We start from the raw sequence: 25,557 nt of genomic DNA, 5'->3' as shown, positions 1-25,557 counted from the left end.
GAACGATTGATAGCTTGCCAATTGATTTATGATGCTCAATATGATATTTTGCAAAGCGATTAAAGGTTTCATCTTCTGCTTTCAGATTTCTTGTGAAATCGCCTACAGTTATATTTGCGGACAAATTTACTTCATTGTGAACTGCGGGTGAACTCACCTCAGCGCAGCTGGTTTAGCAGAACTGATCACCGCGTCTTGCAAAAAGGCAAGACCTGACGGATATTTAACTTCAGTAGACACTCTTTAGGCAAGATCTACAAAACAGGAAGCTGTAAATGTGTGAACTACCCCAAAATCCTGATTACAGAACCAAGGTATGACACACTTTGGAGGATAGAAATGTCTACAGAGGGATGCACACAATCTTTTTCTTATACAAAAAAGAACAAAACAACAACAACAACAACATTATTGTAAGTAGTAATCTGAGTAAAATTATAGTCAAAGGAGCTTGCAAAGAAAAGCGTCTGGACTTCTTTAAGTTACTTGAAGACGTTTCACCTCTCATCCGAGAAGCTTCTTCAGTTCTAAGGTAAAATTATACTACGAGTAAAATTATACTTGTAAAGTATCAGAAATGAGTGTGAGTGAATTGCCCATAACAGCAATATAAAACTTCTAACCTAAACAAATCAAACATGAGTTTATAACACAATTGCCATGCAAAATACACTTGTAATAATAATAATAATAATAATAATAATAATAATAATAATAATAAAAACTACTCCAGAAGCTGCTCTGGTGCTTTCAGTAAAATCACATGATCTTCCTCTGTAGTCAGCGGTGCCCTTGTGGTAAGGGTTTTTCATCAGCTGTGCATACTTAAGTATACTTATAGTATTTGAGTATCTGAGTAGAGTACTTGTAACAATAACCCTCAGCTAGTTTCCAACACGTGCACATGAAAGACATTTTAAAACACCAAATCCAAAACAAAAACACACCTGGACTTCTATGTAGGGCAGTGTATAGACTACAATAACACTGCTGCGATATTTCAGTGCTGCTTGTGCTGCACTCAAACCAATTCTTGGTTTGCCATTCTGGAAATAAACAGTCACTGAGTGCAGGTATTTTATCACACCGTCCAGTCCGGCTCAGAGCGACTTCAATCTGCACAAACACCGACTGCGTGGTGCTTAAAACGCCCACAGAGGAGAAACTGTCACACCAATCATAAATTAAGACGCACTGAGATGAATAATCTTTCTGAAACATGAGAGGGGAATTGTGAATCAGTTGGGTTGTATGTATCGCGGTGCTGCTCCCTCCCCCCCCTCTCTCCGCTGATGGGAGGAGCGCAGAGCAGCTCCTCTCTGTATAAGAAGTGTTGAACGTTCAACAAGGGATTTTACACAGCTACTCAGGAGAAACGAAATGATCTGCCCTGGAGCCGCAGCAAAATGCTGGATGGACACCTACTCCTGGGATGGTTATCGTTCACAGTTATAGTGTATCTTCTCAACTTGCCTGGACCCACCATAGCATATTTCGGGTAAGAGATGACAGACGCACTGTTAAGTCCATGATGCTACTTTTCATTGATTTGATTGGTTCAAAGCAGGTATTTTTTTTTAAATGTCGTAAGTCACTGAAAACTCTTTAGTGAGTTTAGAAAGTGGAATTAGGAAGTTTATTTTTTTAAAGCACTGATTTCGGGTCAGCGAGGTATCACCTGGAGGCCTCACAGCTGGTGTGTGCAGCCGGTTGTCTGCTCAAGAATTTACCTCAGTGAAGGTGCTGCTAATTAAAAAAAAGTAGCAGTGTGTTGGTTATCTTAGAATGACATTAAATCAAATATAATCTAATATAATATAGGTGGAAGTATGTATGATTTTGACCGGTGAGAGCCCCCTCCCCTCCATTCTTTCCCTGACAATTGAGCCAGCGCCCACTGTTCAGTGAGCGCAGCACGTTTGAGTGGCAGGTAGCGGTCAAGGGGTTATTTTGCTGAAACACTTGTAAAATCATATCCTTAGTCGACTCTGAAAACAGCCGTGGAGCCGAAAGGTGAGTGTATATGCCTCAGACTCAACAGCTGGTAACAATAAAGCGATCTGACTGACTGAACTGGTGGCCGAAACGTCTGCTCAGCTTGCACAGAAAAAATCCCCCCATCCAGCAAAAACATCACACAACTTTGGCAGTTTTTTTCTTCTTCTGCTACCTCCATCAGATAAAAACGGGAGAAACGAAAACAGCTGGAACACGTGTCAGGAAACTAATCTGAAAAATTTAGCGTTTCGTGAATCGCGTCCCGCACTTAACATTGTTTCATTTAGAAAGCGCACACGGGTGTATATTTCAAAGTAAGTCATTCCCAGGGAACGCCTTGGATTTTAGGTGTAGCCCACTATGACCTCCACTTCAGAGTGGCTACTCATGCTGCACTTTGCTTACTCGTACACTCTACACTCTTAGCTTCCTTTTCTGTCTTAGTTACAGAAGAACATTAACAGTGCTGGGAAGCCAAGGTCATTCAAATGAGGTCAGCATGTCAGGTGGGACCGCAGCCATATTTCACCTGGAGCTGGAGAGTTTTAATCCGAAAAGAAACCCACAGACTGGAATGTACCTGTGCAAGTGGAAATGCACATTAAACACATTTAAGATCTTGGTGCTTTTCTGTATTATCTACAAATATCTCTGTTGATGGGTGCTATTAGTGCTCCCCTACAGGGTAGGCACACACACAGACACACAGAGACAAACGGTTGTAGACTGCAGAGTGATGACACTTGAAGCTTTGCCAGCAGAGTCAAATTTATGGTAGGTATGGGTGTTGTGCAGGATCCAGGAGTGTTAGGTGATCTGGGAACTGATGTGAATCTGCAAGAGAGCACAAGAACTGTCCCCTAAGGGCCCATTAACCTAGTATGTCAGACCTGCCGACCTGTTGAAGTGGGTTTTACATTCTCCTGGAGGCAAATGTTATCTGAATAGTATGTATTCGCTATTGAGTCAAGGCAAAAGAAGTTTTGGAAGTAGTAAAACGCTATGTATCTCACAGTAACTGTTTTTCAGATCTCTGGGTAATATTTTTTTCTTTGTTGGGGGGTGGGGGTGGAGTGTTGCACAAAGTGTTGGCACTAATTTTGGAAACTGGGTGATGCAAGCAAGTTGTATGACACCTGCAGTAGTTCCGTGTGATGGAAATATCTCAGCCCCTTCTGAGCAAAGCATCATCATGTCTAATACTCATGCACGTATCAAGTAGTTTCTCTCTCTGCCTCTTGGTCTTTGGTTTCAATTCATTTCTAAAATTGCATTAGAAGGACAAATGTATCACTGCTCTCTGTTTCTGTCTCCCCTCCTGTTGCAGTGTCGCCCTTTGGCAGGCACTTGTATTAAAGATGACGTGCCAAATTGGCACCAAAATCAGCCCTAATGGTTCTAATGGTAATGCATATTTACTTATTCAGTTAGCACTTGCTTTCAATTACCTATGTCAGTCTGTTCTCTATCTGTGGCATGTGTAGTGCAGAGAGACATGTGGTATTACAATACTCCAGATTTATTATTCTGTGGCCCAGGGAGAAAGGAATATGAATGAGTGTCAGTGAATGATTTAGCCTTGCTGCTGAGGAACATGAAACATACTGAAAGAGCCTGCGCAGGTGACACAGACACAAAATGTGACTGCCCCGTGGCCGGCTTCCCAGAAACTCGACACCGGTGACACTCCAGCACAGTCTTGCTCAGCTTTGACCAGGGGGCATACTAACACAAACCTGTTCAAATAAGTATTCCATGAGCACGAGGCATCCCTGGGTACTGATTTACTCAAAATAGAGGGTCAATGTTGCATACCCAATATCCAAAGTGCGGTGGAGCATAAGTGTAACATAAACACAATCTCTCCTGCCTCTAGTCTGCTGTAGCTGAGGGTGGGGTGGGATTCCTGGCGTAGCCAAGCACCCGCTTAAATTGTCATCCTTTGCCACAAGAATGTGAACACTCATTTTCTTTCCCTCAGCCTGTTGTGGCAGGTGCTGGTTCTGCTAAATCCGTTATCATTAGAGCTTGAATTGGAGATGCTCACTGAGCTTGCCTTACTTACCTTAAGGTTACAGCACCTTGATTAGATATGGCGTTAACTGTCAGCAAAGGGGATGATTTGTTTGCTCAGGTGACCCCGTGAGGGCTTAGAGTGCTCTCTGAGACGACTCTGTTGGTTTAAATTTAAGTTTTGGTAAAAGGCTTGTCATTCTGCGGTCTTGTAAACTGTGCTGGATGTGAGTCCTTACACTGAGTCAAGGGTTTGTTTTTCTTTAGCACACATGCGACATATACAGGAAGGCTGCCCACAGTCATGCAACTGGGATTTACTATCACAGACGCGCCGCAGCATCCGGAAGAAGCAAATATAGCGGTTGCTATTTAATTGCTGCAATATCCTTAAAATCTCTATCATCGGTTTGATCCTGAAGAGTAGAGCTCCTTTCAGATGCAATTATTGTTTTCAGCGCTCCATTAAGTGAGGCAGTAAGCCAAGAGCAACAGGATAGCAAATGGGATGTGTGTAAATTTATTGAGGAGTGATGTTTCTTTTCTTTTTTCTTCAGTGTGCAGCCCGTCTGAGGATTTTATCATTTTGCTGACTTAGTTCCTGGCATGTATCAAACGGCATTTTTTTTAAGTTTCAAAGGAGCCTTACTTCTTGAGCACAGTGCAAAAATGTTAAAATTTGTTTTTTAAGCAGCTCCATCTAACCATTTCCTTTGGTTCCCTCCTCCCCCCCAACCCTCCTGTCTTCTGGCTTGCCTGCCTTATGTGCGTGCTGGCATCCCTGCAGTGGTTTGTGGGGAGTTTCTGGGTGATTACCACTCATTAGAAGGAGCAGAGTTAGTGCGGGCTCAGGCTGGCGTTGCCTGGCAGACAGTGGTGGCAAGCGTCTCATTACCAGGCCTTAAGGACTGATTAGCCCTGACGTGCAGCAGGGCGGGGAGCACCGTTGATAGAGGGATTTCCCAACTACATAGGATATCCTGTGGCCAAAGCCACACCTCAAAGGGTATCACTTTAGCATGAGCCAAGAAGATAGGATTCTCATGACAGTGTAGTGTAGTGAGATCACGCGAACCTGGAAGCTTAGATAGCTGACCGCTCGTCCCTCTTAAAAGAGAGTTTTGTTTTCTTTATATTTCTGTTTGATACATCCAGATTTGAGCTAAGCCAGGCTTTGCTTTGAGCTCTGTACCCTGTTACATCCTTCTGGAGTCCTGCTATGTTAGTGGGTACCACATGGTGGTGCAGTACTGTCTGAGAGTGCAGGATGGTCTTCCATCAGCTCTTTCTTGTGTATAAATAGGAGACAAAACGTGAAAACATTAAATGTAAATGTAGTGCAACATTTACTTGGCTTATGCCCACTTGTGGTCATCCTGCATGATGGGTTCAAAATGTCTTTGAACTTAAGCTTATAGAGCAAAGCTGTACTTTTTTTTTTTTTTGCACAAATTTACATGTCTTTAAACTGGAAGATGCATAGTGTAGCTGCTGATTTTATGGGTTGAACCATCAGTAATTACAGAGCTTGGTACTCACCTTTGTTAAGAAGAGCTCGGTGGCCCCTGATGTGGGCTGTTATGGGGCTCATACTGTGTAATAACATGGTTGTGATGGATATTTTTGAAGATTGAATGGTTTGGAGAGGCTTTCAAAATGCGTTTGGCATGCTCACATTTGAAGGAGGTACAGTTCTCGTGTCATCAGGATGCCAAACAGACCACAATTAAGAGACGCTTGATTATAAAAGGGCAGCAGGTCCAGGCGTACATTTCATTGATGGATTGCTTGAAGATACGGAGAGGAAAATCTTCTTGGTTAAAATGCAAACATATGATGATCTTTGCAGATGGAGCTGGAGACATGGGCAATTTGCAAAACAGGAAAACTAATATAGACTCAAGATACTTTTAGTGGTCAGGCATTGATGAGATGATGCTAGTTAGTGTGACCACTATGTCCTGTGTTTTCCATCCTTGACCACAGGCGAGTTTTCTCTGCGTAGTTTGTGGGGATAGAAGAGACATGGCACCTCACACGTGACAAGATTAGCAGACTGTCAAAACCCTCACTTAAAACTTTGGCCTTCCAGAGAATATCTGCTTTTATCACATCCAAGAAAAATAGATTTTGATACATTTAGTGTCTTTAAAAAAAAAAAATCAAACAGATTATTTCTGCAGCAGTCAGCATAAAACCCTTTTTTTAGTATCATCCACCTGTTTGCAGGGTAACCTGAGTTTATCTTGCATAAACACGATCATATAGAAGACTAAGCTGATGTGCACTCAGATGCTTCACTGGGATGGGTGTGCTTATATACTCTAAGATTCTCCCAAAAGGCTTATTTATCCATAAAGGCAGAATATTAGTTTGAGAATGGACACAGTGAGACACACACTGATGTGAACAGGCCAAGGCACGGAAGACGTTCTGCGATTCACCCTGGGGCAGATTTCATTTCACGTTGAAAGTGGCCCATTTGCATGACGTTCAGCTGCTTTTTAAATCATCAAGCACTTGTCAAGAGTCAAACTCTTCTCACTCCCGTTAACATACGAGTCACGAGTGAGCACAAAAACAGCCGAAAAAATCGTCAGACGCGGTTAATCGACACTTCGCGTCTTTAACTTTGAAAAATGCTGTGACAAAAGGTATTTGGGCTTTAATATTTGAAATGAGATTTAAAGGAATAACATGTTATATGTGGAAAAAAAAAGTACTGTGTTTGTATCTGCTTTGCTGAATTTCTCTGACCTTAAAGTCTCACCAAATAGCCACAGTGTGGTTCAGCACGTGGAATCGGTGAGAGCCGAGTACAGTATGTGTGCCTGAGTGTGTTTGGTGTGTCGGTGCGCTGGTACAGGGCTACTCTGTGCCATGGTGTGGGCTAGAACTGGGGAGTCATGCGGACACTGCTGCACGCCCAATCTGTGCCAGTCACACAGTGACTATAACTGAGCTGCTGACCTTAGAAGCCTCGAGTTCTCACATAGCAGTTAAACCTCTTACCATGCCCCGCACTCCCATTCCCAGGGCCAGATCCTATAGTGCTGCCACTCGGCTACCAGTTTCCACATTCACAGTCGTGGATTAAAAAGTTAGGCTGGACACTAGATTTTTTCCCCCCCTTTTCCTACTTTTTTGACCTGTAAAACAAAAGTATTTTCTAGTGAAACTTATTACCCATGCGTAGTATCATATACATTTAAAATATCAGAGTCCTGTCTCCTTCAGATACTTTATGGGAGTAGTCTGACATACCCTCTGTGGGTTGTAAATGACCAGAAACGACAGCAGATGACATAACTTTGGGTCATATCCTGTTAAGTCATACAAGATAGCGGACTTCCCCCCCTAGCTTTGTGAACAGCAGTACTTCTAGACATTGCACGACATTCCCACTACGCAGAAAGGCTCATTACTCAACTAATAATGACTTACTTAAGTCCCAGGCCAGTACCACTTTGTTTTGTCGTGTTACTGCACTGTGTCAGTCACAGCTTGTTAGAAGCAATCACAACACCCAGCGCTTTCAACTAGGGACTTATCTTATCTTAGCCATATACACAATCGTTTACTCTTTCCCCCATTTTTTGTTTTTGTTTTAATGATTCGGGGAATTAACAGTTTCTTTCACCATGGAGAAAACGCCTGAGGTCAGTGTAGGATTTCTTCTCTTACACTTCTTCTTGGAGGTGAACAACAGCAACCAGAGAGTCATTCGACACTGATACATGGTTTCTCCAATTATTCATGTCTAAGCTGTGGAGCAGATTGTCAGCAATGGTTAGAGAGGGCCAGTGGGAAAACACTACACACGCTCACATTCCTACTACCTCTGGCATGGCCTGGGATACACCAGATGGGACTTGGGCAGGGTGGTCTGAAGTTCATCCAACATTTCTGAGAAAAGCACACAACTTTCTCCCCCCCCAAAAGGAGGATTTTTAAATGCTGTTATGGCAGCAGGAAAAAGTGAAAGGAAAAGAAAAAGGGATCGCCGATGGTAAGCCTAATTTACTGCAAAAACTCAGAGTTTCAGAGTAATATGCTTTCTTACATTGCACATATTAATATCAGGTGAGCACGGCAGTTTGTCTTCATCACAGTTAAACTTTTCCAGGACACATGTTCACGTCTATCATTGTCTTGTGTAGGTTAAGGTCGTAGACGGCAATAGTTTTGTCTAGAGACCGTTTTGTTTTGAGCCAACAGCTGGGTTGGAATGATTGACATTCGTTTAGACTAACTGACCAGTGGGAATAGGGGAAGTTTGGAGAAAAGGGGAAAAAAGGAGGAGAAGAAGGAGGGGGGTTGGTTGTGATCTAGGAGACAGTAGACCACACAACCTGCAAGTTGAGGCTGATGGAGAAATTGTGGCTTTTGTGCTTTTTTTTTTTTCCTGTCTGGGCGCATTTAGCCACAACTTGTAGGTGTTGACTTAAGGTTGTAAGACTCCACGTGCGTGTGCACATAGATCCATGCGTGTAGCTGCGTGAATTCTTACCCCAAAAAACAGAAAACTGAAAGTTTTTTTTGTTTGTTTTACTGTATTAACTTGTTGTTTTATTTAAGAAAACATATTTTCAATGATATTGCTCGGCAGGTGGTTTTCTTATCTCCAGGGGGTGATTACACACTAGGTCAGCAATCTGTAATATCATGTTTACTGAATATGGATATCTCCTACAGAGGCTGCAGATCCTAACATAGAAAGCATCCATACAGAGCCGCAGCTCGAGCCCTGTACGTTCTCTTAATTCTTTAAGACTCATCCCTTCTTATGTATCGTCAGCAAAAATTTCTGTTTGGCCGCCAACTGTTCAAAATTCAAACGCACATTAACAAAAAGGAGAAAATAACCTCTTATTCAACAACCAGATGTTTGGCGTGTTTGCTTGATTTAGATTTGCTTTTTCTAAGGTTTTCAACTTTAGACTCTCGAGATTAATGTCTATACAGAGACTGTTAATATATGTCTCTGTGGGCACATGAGCACCACGAGTAATTAACAAGCTGCGTTTGTAGTCTGAGAAAGAATTTGTTTAGGCCTAGCACATTTAAGTAATAGGATTTTTTTTCTGACTATGACAGATAGTAGGTATTCTTAGCTGTCTACATACCTTACTAATAAAGAAAGAGCAGAATTACCAGCTGAGGGTCACTTCCAGGAGTGCAATGTAAAGTCAGAGAGCGAGTGATGATGGCAAAGTTTAGAGTTAGTCAATGATTTCCTTGAAGGATTGACTGTCGTGCTCCGCCGCGTGAAATGGGCCGTTTTCGCTGAACCCGCTGCATTGGAAAATGTATATAAAGTAAATGTCACGGGCAATGGGAGGTGCTGACAGGTGGAGAGAAAGGACTAAACAAACTGCACTGTTACCAAGTGAAAGACAGTGGAGGAGGTGCAGCGTGAGAGTAGGTCAGTGATGTCTGCACAGTGTGTAGAGGCAAGAGTGTGAATGGAAAAAGCAAAGCTGAGCAAACATCAGCAGGAATCCCACCTCACATGGGATAATAATGAGTTTTATATGTTGGTGTTATATTCCGTGTGTAATTGGTGTTGCTGTGCCAACACCTCAAACAAAAACACGACAGAAAATGGACCGTGATGTGAAAACACATGTTCGTGCTTTCTTATTCACTGTGGGGAAGATACTGCGAAGATGCATGCGCGTTGCTTTGAAGCGCGCACGTTTCGTGATAATCACGTGGATTCAGGATGGATGCTTTTAATGGACGTGATATAAACGACATGTAGGAGTGAAAACTGTTGGATGTGTTGATGTGAACACGAATCTGACAAGGTTAATTATAGGTAACTTTAAAAAATTGGATATCTACACGGTATATTAGCAGCTGTCTTTGCGTCGTTCACCTTTGACCTTTTCTGTGAATTACATTTATTCTAGAAAAAGTGGTCCCATATTTTTTAAGAAACGCTCTCATGGAGCGAGCGATTGTTGTCACCGTTGCAGGAAGACTCCAGTTATTCCTTTTTGTCCGAGTCTCAGAGTCGACTTTATGATTGACCCAGGTTAACTCTTATCCAATTCTTTTCCTCTTAGCGAGTTGAATGAGTTCATTCTTCAGCAAACAGCAGTGTGATTTATTTATTTATTTATTTTCTCAGATCATCTTATTGGAATGTGTGCGACCCTTTTGTGTGATAGCAGGGGTCACTGTCCTTCATCCAGGGAAAATATTATCTTGAATCCAGCGAATTTGAATCGGATTAAAATGAACAGCTCCTCTCATCAAGTATTAAAAAGTGCATCCATTTGTAAACATTTTTTTTAAAATATAGAAGAAAATAAAGCACGGTACATCTGCGATACTATTTGACTGCGTTCTCGTCTGCCACAGAGTGGAAACATTGCACAAGAGTGAGCTTTGGCCAGTAGTTTCTTCTCCAGAGATGTGAAGAAGTATTTCTCTGCTCGAATGTCCCTCTCCTCCTCGCTTTGCCTTCAGGCTTTCTTTGCAGCTAGCTAGAACCCCCCCCCCCACCTTTCTTTGAAAAAGAGACAATGGTGCTGAGATCAGTGTCGTGTCATCTTTGGCTTCCCTCCAGCTTCACGCTTACCATCATTTTTGTCTCAGACAAGTAGACGTTGCCGAGGCATCTGAGGCCTGTCGTTCTAATACTTGCAGGCATGTAGGGGTTTGGGAAGGTCTGAGCTGATACGTGTTACTGTGCATGTCTTTCTGAGGAATGTCCACAGCATATTGGTATTCGTATATTTCAGCTACCATTAGCAGTCTTTCCAAAGCAGTACACTTAATCGATGTCTCTGTGTTCATTTCCAGACATTTGCATGAGCAAAATGTTGTGTGCATTAAAAAAAGTCTTACATGTTCTTTAACATGACAGGTTCTTTGCTCTGCAGCGTTATTCAATCCCTGACATTCGCTTGCAAAAGAAGTGCTGAGGAAAGGTTGGCAATCGTACGCGACACGCCGGGCCCGTTGGATTTGTTTGTTTAGAGACTTTATGTTTGTTTCCTTGACATTGCAATCAGAGTGTCTTAACAAAGCGTGAAACAATTTAGAGGAAAATGTCAGTTGTTCAGAGAAAGACACCCTTTGCCTCGCTGCGTACGCCTCAAACCATACATTTTTCTTATTCTCCAAGTGTGTTGGGAGGGCGATCTCTGTCAAGACGCAGCTTGCCAGGTTTCCATTTGAACTTGCTGTCAGACAAGTTAAGAATAGGCAAACACACTTTGCAAAAAGAAAACCGTTCGACCCATTCTGAAAGCAAACCCCGAGGACTCCTTTTTTGATTTGACTACACGGATTCTCAACCAGACTATGAATTTATTGTAAAGAAAAATATCAAATAACATCTGTGAACTATTAAGTTCACTGATATTAAATTGAGCACTCGAGGGGAAACATTTCAGTCGGTTATTGGACTTAATAAAACAAATCTTGTGTTGAATAAATCCTGTGACCTTCTGTTCGTGACTCAAGTGATCATGAGTGGTGACAGAATATTCTCTGAAAAATAATAAAGAAGTCTAAAATGTGAGTAATGCGAATCAGCGCTCATCGCTTCTGGTACATTAACTAACCAGGTGTAGACAGTGAGCAGGTGCTCTGCACCTTTACAAAAATATTGCAGAATTTATTTCCATCTTCTTTTCAGACTGCTTGGCTGTAGTAAACTGTGAGGCAACGTTCCCATTTGCTGCGGTTATGCTTCACAGTTATAAAGTTGGACTTCTTTTAATTGGTTTGGCTGTATGCATACTTTTAGCAACCAGGAACGGATGGACAACAATTTATGACTGTTGGTATATTAGTGCTGTGATAGTGGAAATATGAAGGATTAAAGTGTTAATCTTAAATGCTAAATATGTTTTGTCATCACAGCTGAAAGCAGCAAACATTGGCCCAAAAAATAAATGCAGTTCCGATTGCTCTCTTTTCAAAATAAAATAATTCTTCACTGTCTCTCAAGTACGCTTTTTCAGATGTTGTGCCTTGGTGTTGACATGTGCAAGCTGTAATCCTTAGTGCACTGGAAAATTCAGCCTACACTGAATGCCAGAAGTCCAGATCATTGATAAATAATCTCATTGATAAATACTGTGTCGCTCCTTGCACGAGTATCCTTCAAAAGTCTGAAGTCCGGCTGCAAAAAGCACACAGGCCAGAGAGCTTGTGCATTTTGTGAGTTCAGTAAATCCATTTATTCTTCAGTTTCACTTTAACAGTGTAAAGGAGGCCAGAAATTACACATAATGAACAACTAGGGTGCCAGTCCTGTCAGTTGGTGTGACCAAAATGGTCACAGGCTGACAGTCATGTCCCCCGTGTGTGTTTATGAAAGTAATGCCCTGCGCTCTCCATCACAACCTCAGAACGCTGGTTATAGGTTTTGCCAGCTATGTGGCAGTCCCCGCTTTGTGTGTTTTATATATGCATCCCTTAAATAAACTGACGAAAGGAGTGCAAGTCTGCCACATGTTCTCCATACCATGTTTAGAATTGAAATTCTTACTTGCTGTATTTAAAGTACAGCAAGTAATACAGGTGCCTCATTTATGCAGTTGTTCTTAGAGTCTTAAGCTCATTCCTGATGGTCTGCCTTTGTTTGATTCATAAATGTTGCTGAGCGTAATAATAAACAACAAATTTTGTTTAAGCATTATTTAAAAATATAATTTCTAACTTGTACTCGCTTCATCAAGAGCACTGGGATTAACTTTAACCATTGGCTGTCTGGAGCACCGTGTCATTTCCCAGTAGCCTGAGGGCCACTTTGGGCTACTGTGAACAGTCATCTTGACAGTTTGCTACATTATATGTAGCAAACAGGAGTGAGTTGAAAGACCTCTCAGACACCCTTGACTCCCGCAGACTGCATGCATCTCCACAGCATGCTTAGCATCAGAGTTCACACCCCAAAGACTTGCACAGATGTGCACTTGAATCTGCTCATTCTCGCTTTCTGCAAGGGAGTGCTTCTTAACAGGTAACACCTGTTAAGAAGGTCTTCTTCAATATAAAAGGTTAAAAAAAAGGTCTGGGTCTGGGTGGACTGTAGCTTAAACACACACCCTTCTTGTGGCGGTGTATCTTAAGTTCAGTTTCGGGGGATTTTGTTTGATACTTTTGTTTGTCAAAAAATAAAGCTGCAGAGTTCAAGGTTTTCTTTGTGGGCATTTTGAGAGCACTGTTAGCATACCTGAAAACCTCAGTGTTGAGATTGGCTGGTTGGTCCCATTGTGTTTATAATGTTGTTAACATTTATTCCAGATAAGTGGGCCAGTTTCAGTGACGGGGTTTTGCTACATACCATAATTAATGATAACTGTGACATTATGTCAAATCAGATAACGATATTATGTCAACATCACAAAATACAAAAGAGCACATGAATTAACTTGTTGTTCTTTTGTAGAGTTTATTTTATTTCATTTTTTTCTTTGTAGATACCGACACTTTCACCATCAACATACTTTCCAGTTTCCAAAGTGGATGTCCAATAATCTTTTGACATAATAATTATGTAGTAAAAAGCCTGATGACCAGGTAGTACTCGATTACAATTTGCATGAACAGAGTGGCGTGGGATGGAGTCAAATTGCTGTTCCAGTCTGCCCCTAAGTGAAACCCCTTGATGACATCATAAATGAGAGTTTAGCCCAGAGTGAGGTGGGACAGAAACACAGAACTAAAAAGATCACCACGTTTTATGTCCCCTACAGAAAGTCTAGATTTTCAGATGTAAAGACTTTTATACGATATATAAGACTTTTTATAATGACAGCAGCAATACTGTGTGCCATGTTTAAATCTGTACAGCGAGGTACAACCTGCCACCCATCTGAAGGATCTGGTATAAATATTTAACCAACCATTTGCTGGCTACTGTTTTACTGTAACACGACAGACACGATCACAGAGTACAAATGTTTAAAATGTCCCCACACTAACTGAATGCCTTGTCATCTGCACATTATAACCTCGTACTGCAGTATTAAAGTGTTCAGTATGCAGCTGATGCTGTAAGTTTATTGCTGTAAAATGGAAAAAAAATTGATTTCAGGAACCTTTGGTAGAACGTCAATATACAGCCCATAACCTACGGTCCAGTTGCCCATGTAAATCTTTGTGAATAGGTTGCAATTTTCAGTACAAAGACTTGTGTTCCTACTGGTACTTAAAATGTCACTACAGTAAAAAAAACATAGTAAGTAACCTTTTTTCAGTTTTAAAGGAGAGGAGAAACTAATTACAACTACAGGTATTTTTAAAGCCCACACCACTAATAATACTGTGTACTTACATTGTAAGGGGCAGAGATATTGATTTCCCTGCTTCTGAAATAAAAAGTTACTGAGTACATTTTCTTTTTTAAAAGTACTCCAGAGGCACTCTTACATTAAGTGCCCCGTTTCTTTTAAATTTCCCCGTGGATAAAAACTTCTCACAAAAATGCTAACAGTATAATTTGTTTCTCCTTTGCTTTAAAACAAAAGCTAATTATAACTCCATTGTTCTACAACGGGATTTTTAGGTATCCAAAATTCAAAAGAATTACATGGTAAACCTGACTTTTCCACCACTGCAGAGAATTTGCTCTTTACTCAGACACACCTCCACCGAGAGTTGATCTCAATCTCCAGCAAATGTTGAATTCCCCTGAACATTAACCACTGAACAGCTGAATTCATTTGAACATTAACCAAACTTTTGAGCATTATGTGAGCAGCTGTGCTTCCTGTGCTGTTTATGCAGTATAGCTTTGTCAGTATCCTGTTGTTCTGTCTGAATACTTTATCAAGACAATCCCAGTATCTTTCTGTTTCCAAATGGCTTGTGATGCTTTCTTCCAGGTTGACAGGTAATGAACCGTTGTCTGTCCTGCCACTGAACTCTTTACCAGAGGAGAGCATAGGCAGGGCCCACTTCAAGCTGTGTGACCGGCTCAAACTAGAAAAGAAGCAGCGCAGGATGTGCAGACGAGACCCGGGCGTGGCGGAGACTCTAAGAGAGGCCATCACCATGAGCGCCCTAGAATGCCAGTACCAATTCCGCTTTGAGAGGTGGAACTGCACCTTAGAGGGGCGCCACCGAGCCAACATATTAAAAAGAGGTGATTATTACTACTTTTCTTCCCATTTGAATATGCATTTTATTCTTGTGCACTTAAAACCTAATGTGTGAGTGAGCCAACTCTTTAGAAAACCCTTTATTTTCCTGTCTCCCAATTGCCACTCTCCATCGGGCTTCTCTAGGATTTAAAGAGACGGCCTTCTTGTACGCCATCTCCTCAGCGGGTCTAACTCATGCCATGGCCAAAGCTTGCAGCGCAGGACGCATGGAGCGCTGTACATGCGACGAGGCCCCCGACCTGGAGAACCGTAAGGCGTGGCAGTGGGGAGGCTGCGGAGACAACCTCAAATACGCAAACAAGTTTGTCAAGGACTTCCTGGGCAAACGCTCGAACAAGGATCTACGTGCACGTGTGGACATGCACAATACGAACGTGGGCATGAAGGTAAGTGCGTCAAATGGTCATGACGTACCGACCGATAGCACTATTTACTTACTTGGTCTATCCAATGACGCGATCTAGCTGCACCATGGGAAATGGGGGATTCATTCGTTCTGGAGCTTGACCCGTGCTTCGAGCCAAAAGTCAGCCGACGCAACAAAAGCAAATATCTCAACATCTGCTGCTTTGATCTCAGATCTCCAACTCCTTCTACGACATTGTTGCCTCTTAGAGGTATATGATGGTCTGTGACAGCAACAATATTAGCTAATAATTTATTGAAAACATTAAATTCGACTTCATTTTAATTTGTGACAGTTATTCATCTACATGTCAGCGATGTTGGAAAACTTTTAAGGAGTAACAGTCAAAGAAAAAGAAAGATTTATCAAACTCTAATTTCATAGCAGTATATTTACCCAAAGTGTCAGCTTCACTCGCCTTTTATTAACGCTGCAATTTCTACAGACTTTGAGTTATTCCATACACATGAATCTAACTAGGAAACACACTTCAGTTTGAAGAGGGTCAGAGTTCATATGGCGAGACAGACATTATGTAAACAGAAAGGTTTGCTAATTGCTTGTATGAATCATTTAAACGATGGGAAAATAGCATTAATGCAATATACTCTGAGTTCTTTTTGTCGGCAAACATCAATGTGAAGTACCGATTCATTTTGCGCCATATCCCGGATACACTGCATTTCCATATCTTGGCTTTTGCTTTTGTACTGGAGTTTAAACATTACAGCACTGCTGTTTGACTCAAACTGCTCCATCTTAACTGTCTCCAAATATGTAATTAGGATCACCAGATGGGACCTGAACTTCCCTACACCTGGATGATGTTAACTGGGGCATTTTGGGAGAGCAAAATCAATTGAAAATTGTGAAGTGTTTCAAAAATCCAACACACAAGTTTAAAAGAAACCCAGAGTAATGCTGCTGTAAATTTTAGTGAAATCTGAAAGTGTTCATTAGTCAATATTTGGTTTTCTCTCTCAGATTAGATAGGCTAAGAGTCTCATTTGTGCTCTGGTAGAATTCAGTGATTGTTTGTGGTGAGCAAATATGGGTTTTTCATCTTGGAAGTGTTTTTAATAGCAGAATAAATGCTCCTAATATGTCAAGCCAAAGCAAACTAATGGTCTGGAATATATTTCTTTTACTGTGCTTTGTGCCTGTTGTGGCCTTTTTCATTTTGGTTTCAAAATGAATTACAGCTAAAGCACACTTCCCAAATATTAACAGATATAAAACTCTCCCCCAAACGAATGCGAGCTCTTCCTTTTCAACTTGGCTCTCCTAAATCCAGCCTCCTTGGAGATTTTATTTGTGATAAAAGATTTACAACATTGTTTTGGCTCCTTCTTTGTTTTTTTCTTTTCATAATTTGCACATGTAGCGAGGTGTATCGCATTCGCTCAGGATGAATTCCCACGCCGAGGACAAAATTGGAATGTGCGAGCCTCTGCATCCCCCCGACATTTTAAAGGCTGACCTATCAAATTTTCTTGACCTGCTGGTGTGATGAATATGCACTTCCTGCTCCCCGATCTCGCTCACAGTCTGAGAAAAGATTTGTAAATTGTTTCCAAACCCTGTATAAGACAATATGTTATTGTCATTGATTCTCGCGGACACACTCTGCTTTACACATTGTGGTGGATGCAGAAATGAACTCTGGCTGACTGCTAGGGGGTCAAGTGATATTAAAGTAACGTGTTGTGGTCTCTTTAGCTGATAATTCCTCTGTTTCACTTGCAATTATGTGTGATTTTGTGTAAGACAAAAAACGGTTTCTTCGATATTCTTTCTCTTCCCAAACGTTTGCGTGACTTTGCTCTGGGTTATGCCAAAATGACCGCACTATAGCGCTGGGTTGATCAACTCTGGGCTTAAAAAACACATTTTAGTAAAGTACCCAGTACAGGAGGAGGTATGAAGGGTTCCCATAGTTGACTGAATGGATTGTTTTGTGGCTTCTTCTTACCCATAACCTCCCCTCACTTATCATAATAACCACAACTGTTTAATCAAAATTTCATCTGTGGTTATTATAACAAAATCAATCCTCCCACAAACTATAATTCTCTTTTTCTTTTATACAAGAAGCCTCAGACGCCATTGTTCTCCTTTAGTTCACAAGCAATAAGTGAAGTTTTTCCCCTTTAATTATGATATGAAAGAGAGCAATGAATGTAAAATATATGTCTATAACCTTCCCAAGCCGCCGTACTCCACCCAGTTCATCTAGTTGTGAGAATACTTTAATGAATCGGCTCTTTCAAGTTCTGTTTGCTAAACAAAAGCTTGTTAAATTGCATACCTTTCATTGTGTGCCTTCACTGGTTCTCAGTGGTTAACAGTATTGCTCTGTCTCTGGTCCAGGTAATCAAGGCTGGAGTGGAGACCACTTGCAAATGCCACGGCGTATCTGGCTCCTGCACCGTCCAGACCTGTTGGAGGCAGCTCCAGCCCTTCCATGAGATCGGCAAGCAGCTGAAGCAGCGTTACGAGACCTCCGTCAAGGTCGGCAGCTCCACCAACGAGGCCACCGGGGAGGGAGAGATCTCCACGGGCCGCAACCAGCAGCAGCAGCAGCAGCAACAACAACAGCCCCTGCCCGGCCTGAACGATCAAATCCCCCGCACTATGGACTTGCTCCACATCGAGGACTCACCCAGTTTCTGTAGACCCACCAAATATTCACCGGGCACCGCAGCCCGCAAATGCTACAAGGACAAAAACTGTGATGCTATCTGTTGCGGGCGAGGCCACAACACTCAAAGCAGGGAGGTGACCAGGCCTTGCCAATGCCAGGTGCGCTGGTGCTGCTACGTTGAATGCAAGCAGTGCACACAGAGAGAGGAGGTCTACACCTGCAAGGGGTAAACGGGGCACCGTTCAGCCCTTTCAGTCTGAGGAAGGTGGTTGTGTTGAAGAGGAGCATTTTTTTTTCTCATGCAGAGTTTTGCTTTCAGTGTCGGAGCAGCATTCTGCAAGCAAAAAAGGAGCGAGCCAAGAAGCAATAAGCACTTTGAGGGATTTCTGTGGGTTGGGTTTCAGAGGTCCTGCAGAATAAAAACTTTCTCAGACAACTGGGTCAACATCTCAAGCTCTTTATCACAGCGTTACCTTGAAGAGAGACGCTTTCACTTTCCTTTAAGAAAAACAAAAATCTTTGTCATCAATTCACAAGAAAACCGATTAACGCCCAGTTAATGAGGATACAACACAAGGACAGTTACATCAACAGACTGATTTCTGGGGCTTTGCCCAAAGAGGAATGGTGTGTGTGTGTGTTTGTCAATTTTTACGTGTGTACAGTATTTGTAAGCATGTGAACATGAGGTAGATAGCGAGGGGGGGGGAGCGGAAAAATTAAGTGACGACTTTTTATGGCGATTCAAAACCATATACGGAAACTGAAAAAAAAGGAAAAAGACAGGGTGTAAGAATTACTCTACACGCACATATTTACACTCACACACATTGTGTGTTTGCATATATATGTACATAAATTCAGTTATATTGTAATGATATTATATAAGCCACTTATCTAACTATGTTAAAACAAACCACTAACCACACAAATGTTTTGTTGTTTGTGTGCTCTTGCTCAGTTTTCTTTTTGATTCATGTTGACAAGGCCCTTTGGAAAGCAGCACGCTTGTGTCTGACATCTTTCTGTGGATAATTTATAGATCCTTTGGGACTACTCCTTCATGAGGAGGAACAAAAATATCTTTAATTTTTTCTTTTTTTGTAATATTGTAATATGAAGCTGTTAGTGCATACATTAACAGAAGATAACTAAACCAGTCAGTTTAGGCTATTCTCGGCCAGTGTTCAGGGAATAACTTAAACCACTATATGTGTTTGACTAAACCAGAAAGAACATCTGAATCCAAGGTGGAGATGACAGCGGCCTTGTTATTACAGTCAAAAGCATAGCAACAGGTGATCTCTTGATCAGCAGAAGGCCCACGTGAGACTCGGATCAAAAAGTGTAGAGCTTTGTGAAGCTTAAATCTACTTTGTAGTTCTAAAGAAAACTGTGGAGAACTGGAGGAATTTAACTCCCTGCCATTTCGTATTCTTCCTTCCTCTTCTGCTTCCACAAATTTGATTGAGCCATATGAAATACATTGACACGCAGTGTGTACAGTGGAAGTTCAAACAGTATGGGGCGACTGACTTTTTGTTCAAGTGAAGATGAAAGCACAAGCCTCTTAGCTAATATAAAGATCTATTATAAAACTAATATTTGTGTAATTGTTCCGCAAATTTCTTTCTTTCTGAAGTCAGTGAAGTTGTTTTTATAAGTTAACTTTACCTTTTCATCTTATTGCTGAGCACCTTTTGACACAGTTAACACAACGCAGCATGCTGACCCCACCATACAAGAGTGACGGTCTGACACTGCAGGAAGTACTGCGTGGTATGAAATAATAAACTTCAGTCTGGTTTTTCCTTAGCCTATCATAAAGAAACAGAGGAAACTGCTACTTTTAACAAAATTTGCCCATCAGCACCTCTAAACTCACTGTTTGGCCTCCTATATCTTGTTTGTTTAATCCAGGAAGTTAAACCACGCCTCGTCTTTGTTACGCTTTTTTGTACATATTAAACAGACAGGATGTAACTTGTTAATCAGTGAACCTTAAAGGTACTGAAAGGTGGCTTTTGATACCTTAGGGCACATTTCAGTCTCACTGTGTCCAAGTTTGCGGCGTTTATGCAAAGCTAACTAGCTGACTGATAAGAAGAACATGCAAATTGTTTCCATTACAGTTTTATGAGAAATGCCTCTGTGCACACAAACAATGCAGACAAAATTTTGTCATATTCTCAGCACTTAGTGCTTAGAAACATTATATTTTATCAAATACAGGACCTTATAGGCCATATTTTAGATTGGTGTGAATTAACTACTGAGTGAGGGACCCAGCTTTGTATTATAGCACCATTCACGCACTGAAGCCCAAAAGCCCTTTAAAGTATTTAAAGATCTGTATTTATGGATACAGTGCAGTGCAGAATCTTTTTTTCTTCTTGTTTTTTATTAAAAAATGTAAATAGCAAAGGTTTCTTCTCCTGTGGTATAGAGACAAAAGTGAGGCACATGTTCAACTCTCACAAGCATCTGAAACACAAATTGAAATTAAATAAATGAGTGAAGCATTTGCTGAAACGGCATATAGCTGCTGAAACGAGATGATTACGGATTTCAATCATCAATGCTGCACAGTGCATTTTTAAAAAGGAGTTTCACAGTGATTTAAATCAAAGCTCCCTCTGATAAGAAGAGAACCGTGCATGGCTTATTTGTCTAAAGGAGATGAATTCCAAGCATTTTGATATGAGATGGCATGCCAAATAAAGACTGGTCAAAACATATACATAGAACTTTGCACGCTACATGGAAACCATAATAGCTATGCAGAGACGCAAAGCACAAATGCCTGCTTGCCACAGCTTCTGGTGTGTGTTTGCGCCACACACTCCGCCTCAGCCCAAACATGGTGAGGTTCTCTACCATTGAACGGATTCAAAACAGACACGACAGGAAATGCAAACAGATTGCATTTTTGTTTGTTTATAGATTGTACATAGGCGTAGAAATTTAGTCCAGAAAAGAGGAGCATGATGCAGCAGTCCGCTGGGTTTTTAGATGTCACAGTCATCCACGCTCTCAAATCCAAAACTCTGCACTGTTTAGTCATCAGTGGATCATGTACAAAATTCTATGTTGTAGAGAAAAGAAAGATAAATTATTTTTTAAATATATTATGAGCATGTGTTTAGTGTAAATAACTTCAAAGTCTAAATTGATTTTATATCCTGTATTTTTTACTCTGTTTTCTTTTTGGGTGTTTGTTCCTTTTGGGGTGGAGGCTTCGAGAAGCAGTGTATACTATCAACATATTTCATTTTATATCTCAAGATTGTTATCTAAGCACTAACAAATCCTAACAAAATTCAAATCAGCTCACTTTTAGTTGGTTTAATTCACTCGCGGTAATGCAGTTTCTGAAAGCATGCAAAGAAAATCACAGTTATCAAGAATATTTTATAGAACTTAATCTTGTATAATCAGCGGTTTTGTGAAAGGACTGATGATCAGTATGGACTTGTTCACCTTAGGGTCACTTTACATGTACATGTACTTTTTGTTAGGATTTGTGCTGTGCTTGTAAAACAAAGATAAAATACACCAGCTATGTATTGTCCTTTGTGATAATATTACACCAACAAAGCTTTGTCCATGTTCACTTATTCATGTCTTATGGGAACTCTAAATTATTTTCCTCTACCTCATGTGTATAGCTTGTAGGTTTAAACAGATCACAAATGACTGGTAAGAATGTATTTAAGTTATTTAACATCTTTGTATAACAAAGGCGGAAAAAATCTGAAATAATAAATGGATTTTTAAATTATTTAATATGTACGTGCATTATTTGGTAGCATTGAAGTTTAATTAGTATATCATGCCTTGAATTTAAAGTTCTTCCATTACTGATGACACATATTTGCTGGATTCAGCCTCTGAAAATGTGAAATTAATAGTGATGTGCGGATCGATCCTGAAATATCGATTCCTCCGATACCAATCATTTATGTTCTAGAATCGATTCTCACATTAAAATATCGATATTTTAGTAATTTAGGGTAAATTTGTAGTTTATCATTAACAGGAACACAGTGGAAAGAAACTATAACATTCGGATTGTCTACATTCGAAGGAACAACTTCCTCTTCCGGGTTTCATAGTCATGTGTGAAATATAGCTGTATAAATGTGTCGCAGCCCCTTGGCGTGCGCACTCACAAGAATGGCTGAGCGTAATTGGAGTCATGTGCGGACGTATTTTACCTCCACAAACAGCTGAGGCATGGTTTACGATACATGTGGCAAAAAAGTGAGGTGCTGTGGCAACACCACTGACCTTGTCAAACACCTCAGAGTAAATCATATCACAGAATATGACGAGCATATGTTGAGGCGAACTGAAGAGGAGGAGTGGACAGGTGCTGCTAGGGCGAGACAGATGTCTCTCACTGAGTCCTTTAGTGCTGCAGGCAGGCAAGGTGTTCAAATAGTGCAAAACTTCAGTTTTTTATTTCTATATGATGAACTCTGCACTATTAAGTGATAAGAACAAGTAATCTGATGTCCTGTAATCATTATGACGCTATAATTTGAGATAGAATAAATTAAATACGTTTTGTATAGGGTATCGGTATCGTATCAGTATCGTCGATACCACCCTGAATTTTACTTGGTATCGGATCGGAAAGGAAATCAGTGGTATCGCACATCACTAGAAATTAATATGTTCATTCCTGGTTCCTTTCTTAGGTACACATGTTCAACTGCTCATGAATGCAAATATGTAACCAGCCAATCACATGGCAGCAGCTCAATGCATTTAGGCACGTAACAAGTCAAGACAATGTGCTGAAGTTGAAACAAGGTGACATGGTGCCAGACCGGCTGGTCTGACTATTTCATAAACTGCTGATTAACTGGGATTTACCCACACAACCATCTCTAGGGTTTACAGAGAATGGCCCAAAGTAGACCTGGGTTCAAATCCACCATCTAGCAGTAGAGTTTGCATGTTTGTCTGCGGGGGTTCTCTTCAGGTACCCCACTTCCTCCCGCAGTTCAAAGACATGCAGTTAGTGGGGTTAAGTTAATTGGTTATTCTAAATTGCCTACATGGTTGTCTGTCTCTCTGCGTTGGCTGTCCAGGGTGTACCCCACCTCTTGCCTTATGGTAGCCGTGTCAGGCTCCAGCCCTGCGCGACCTTGATAAGGATAAGCGGAAGCGAATGGATGGATGGATAATTCAAAATAGAGAAAACTTCTGGTAGTTGATCATGATCAGCAGTCCTCCAGAGGTCAAAGGAGAATGGCAGTAGAAAGCCAGTACTAACCCAAATAACCACTTATTACAGAACAGCATCTGTGAATGCATGTCAAAACATGTCGAACTTTGAAGCCTGTCTACAGCAGCAGAAGACCACACTGGGTGCTACTCTTGTAAGCTAGGGACAGGAAACATAAGCTACAATTTGCACACAATCACCAACATTTAACAATAGAAGATTGAAAAAACATTGCTTGTTCTGATAAGCCTCAATTCCTTCTATGCCATTTAGATGGTAGTGTTAAGTTATGGCATAAATCAAATGAACACATGGATCTATCCTGCCTTCTGTCTCTTTTCAGGCTGCTGATGGTGGTGTAATGGTATGGTGTATATTTTACACACACATTTAATATGGACCAAAATCTCTGCGCAATGTTTCTAGTACCTCACTGATGTTATGACGCAAAGAATTAAGGCAGTTCTCAATGCCTAGGAAGGTGAGTGCAATTTTTAATTTTAAATGTTCAGTTACATTTGAGTGGGTGGCTTTTCTCGGGCATTAAATTGTAGCAATTTCAATAAAGATTTCTTTAAATGAATGGTATTGGCTTAAATTTCCAAAAATGGAGAAAAAAGAGAAAAAAGAAATAAAGATTCAATAAATTGTTTGCTTTTTTTTGGTATAATTATTATCTGTGAGTAGTCAAAATCAAGCCGGTATTGAGAGCTTTTCCTCTGTTCTACAACAGTAAATAACATGTGAGACACAGAAGGTCTCCATCTGGGAAATGTTGGGAAAATAAAATCCCTGAGACCAACCTTTTAAATAAGAAAAGTGATTTTGCTACGTAATAAGACGGTTGAGGTTAGGTGTTTTGGGGAATCTGATGCAAACCTTGCTGGATCGTCACTGTTTCATGCTGTATCCCCCCGCTCCCCCATTGCTATGACAATTTATATTGATTTAGTGTAAACTGATTATAAAAGCCTCTGACATATTACACTGTATATTACCGTAACACTGATGTTTTTACATCAACTCCAAACAATGTAACCATTAAAACTATTGAATGCAAGACATAAACATTTCTGTTTTGGATTTACCGTGTTCGGACATTTGCTATGAGCTGGGGAATCACCGTGTCGAACTCATATTATTTCAACAGGCTCTATCCCCCGAGCAGAGTGGAGATTTCAGAGTTTTCTCTTTCAACAATCTTTCAAATATGTGGAGGCCTCATCATGTAAGTCTTAAAGCTCAATTAATCCAAGAGGAAAGTGGTTCTGTGATCTTAGGCTAATAGAAGCTTCACATACAGTAGTGAAAACAAAACACAATTACGAGAGTATCTGCTCTAACACCTAAAACATCAGCGCAAAAGCCTTTGACATGTCTGACATGTGTACCTAAATTAGCGTGGGAGCAGTACCTTCTTGGTGTTAGCAATTCGTCCCCTGGGTCCTAGCTGCTTTGCTTTGAGAAACTAGGAAGCTTTAATGTGCCCCGCTTGCTGGACTCCTCCAAACTTCCTGCCCTGTACCAGCCTCTAATATGAACTGCAACTCTGCGGTCTGCTGTAATAAAAAAACGTTTTGACAGCTGTTAGCATGAAGGAAGAGGGTGCAACTAAAGCACAAGGTGGAAAAAAAGTAGAAAAGAGCGTCATTCCCCACCTCCTCCTGACAACCTACCATTCCCACTGTCATCCTCCTAGTCTGCTCTGGTTGTGGCTGTCAAGCAGAAAGGCAGAGACTATTTTTGAACTGCTGAAAGTGGCAGATGAGTTGTTTTTCCAGCATCACCTCTCTGCACACGGTGCATTTATGCTGCCTTGAAAGGGCTTAACTAAAAGGTGTTGATTGTGGAGTGGTTTTAATGGATAAAGAAATAGGATAAATAAATACGAACGTCACAAATAAGTGATGTGTGATAATGCAAATTTTGGTATCGATCCAATACCAAATAAGTACAGGGCCAGTATTGCCAATAACCTATAAGGGCAACTTTTATAAGGGAGAGAACACTTCTCATCATCAGTTTGCAAATTCTACTTTCCACTTTCCATTTTACTTTCCACAATAATTAGTTAATGCAACAAAAAACAGCTTTCAGCTCTTTATGTATTTTAAAACTGGGTTTTTAG

The 25,557-nt window shown here is 40.9% G+C and overlaps 1 protein-coding gene across 1 annotated transcript; it reads left to right on the top strand.

The window, feature by feature from the left end:
• The first annotated feature begins 1,361 nt into the window (after positions 1-1,361).
• wnt9a (wingless-type MMTV integration site family, member 9A) lies at positions 1,362-21,974 on the top strand. Its single transcript, XM_086272427.1, has 4 exons — positions 1,362-1,498; positions 14,865-15,124; positions 15,267-15,529; positions 17,920-21,974. The coding sequence occupies exons 1-4, from the start codon at positions 1,407-1,409 to the stop codon at positions 18,421-18,423; spliced, it is 1,119 nt and encodes a 372-aa protein (XP_086128553.1). The 5' UTR covers positions 1,362-1,406; the 3' UTR covers positions 18,424-21,974.
• The last annotated feature ends 3,583 nt before the right edge of the window (positions 21,975-25,557 follow it).

This window comes from Aulonocara sp. 'chitande type north' Nkhata Bay, linkage group LG18, assembly GCF_057382095.1.
Source record: "Aulonocara sp. 'chitande type north' Nkhata Bay isolate Kocher_YH1m ecotype deep benthic linkage group LG18, A_spYH_male_GT1.1, whole genome shotgun sequence".
In the NCBI taxonomy this organism is placed as follows: domain Eukaryota; kingdom Metazoa; phylum Chordata; class Actinopteri; order Cichliformes; family Cichlidae; genus Aulonocara; species Aulonocara sp. 'chitande type north' Nkhata Bay.
This window is presented reverse-complemented; position numbering and strand designations above follow the sequence as displayed.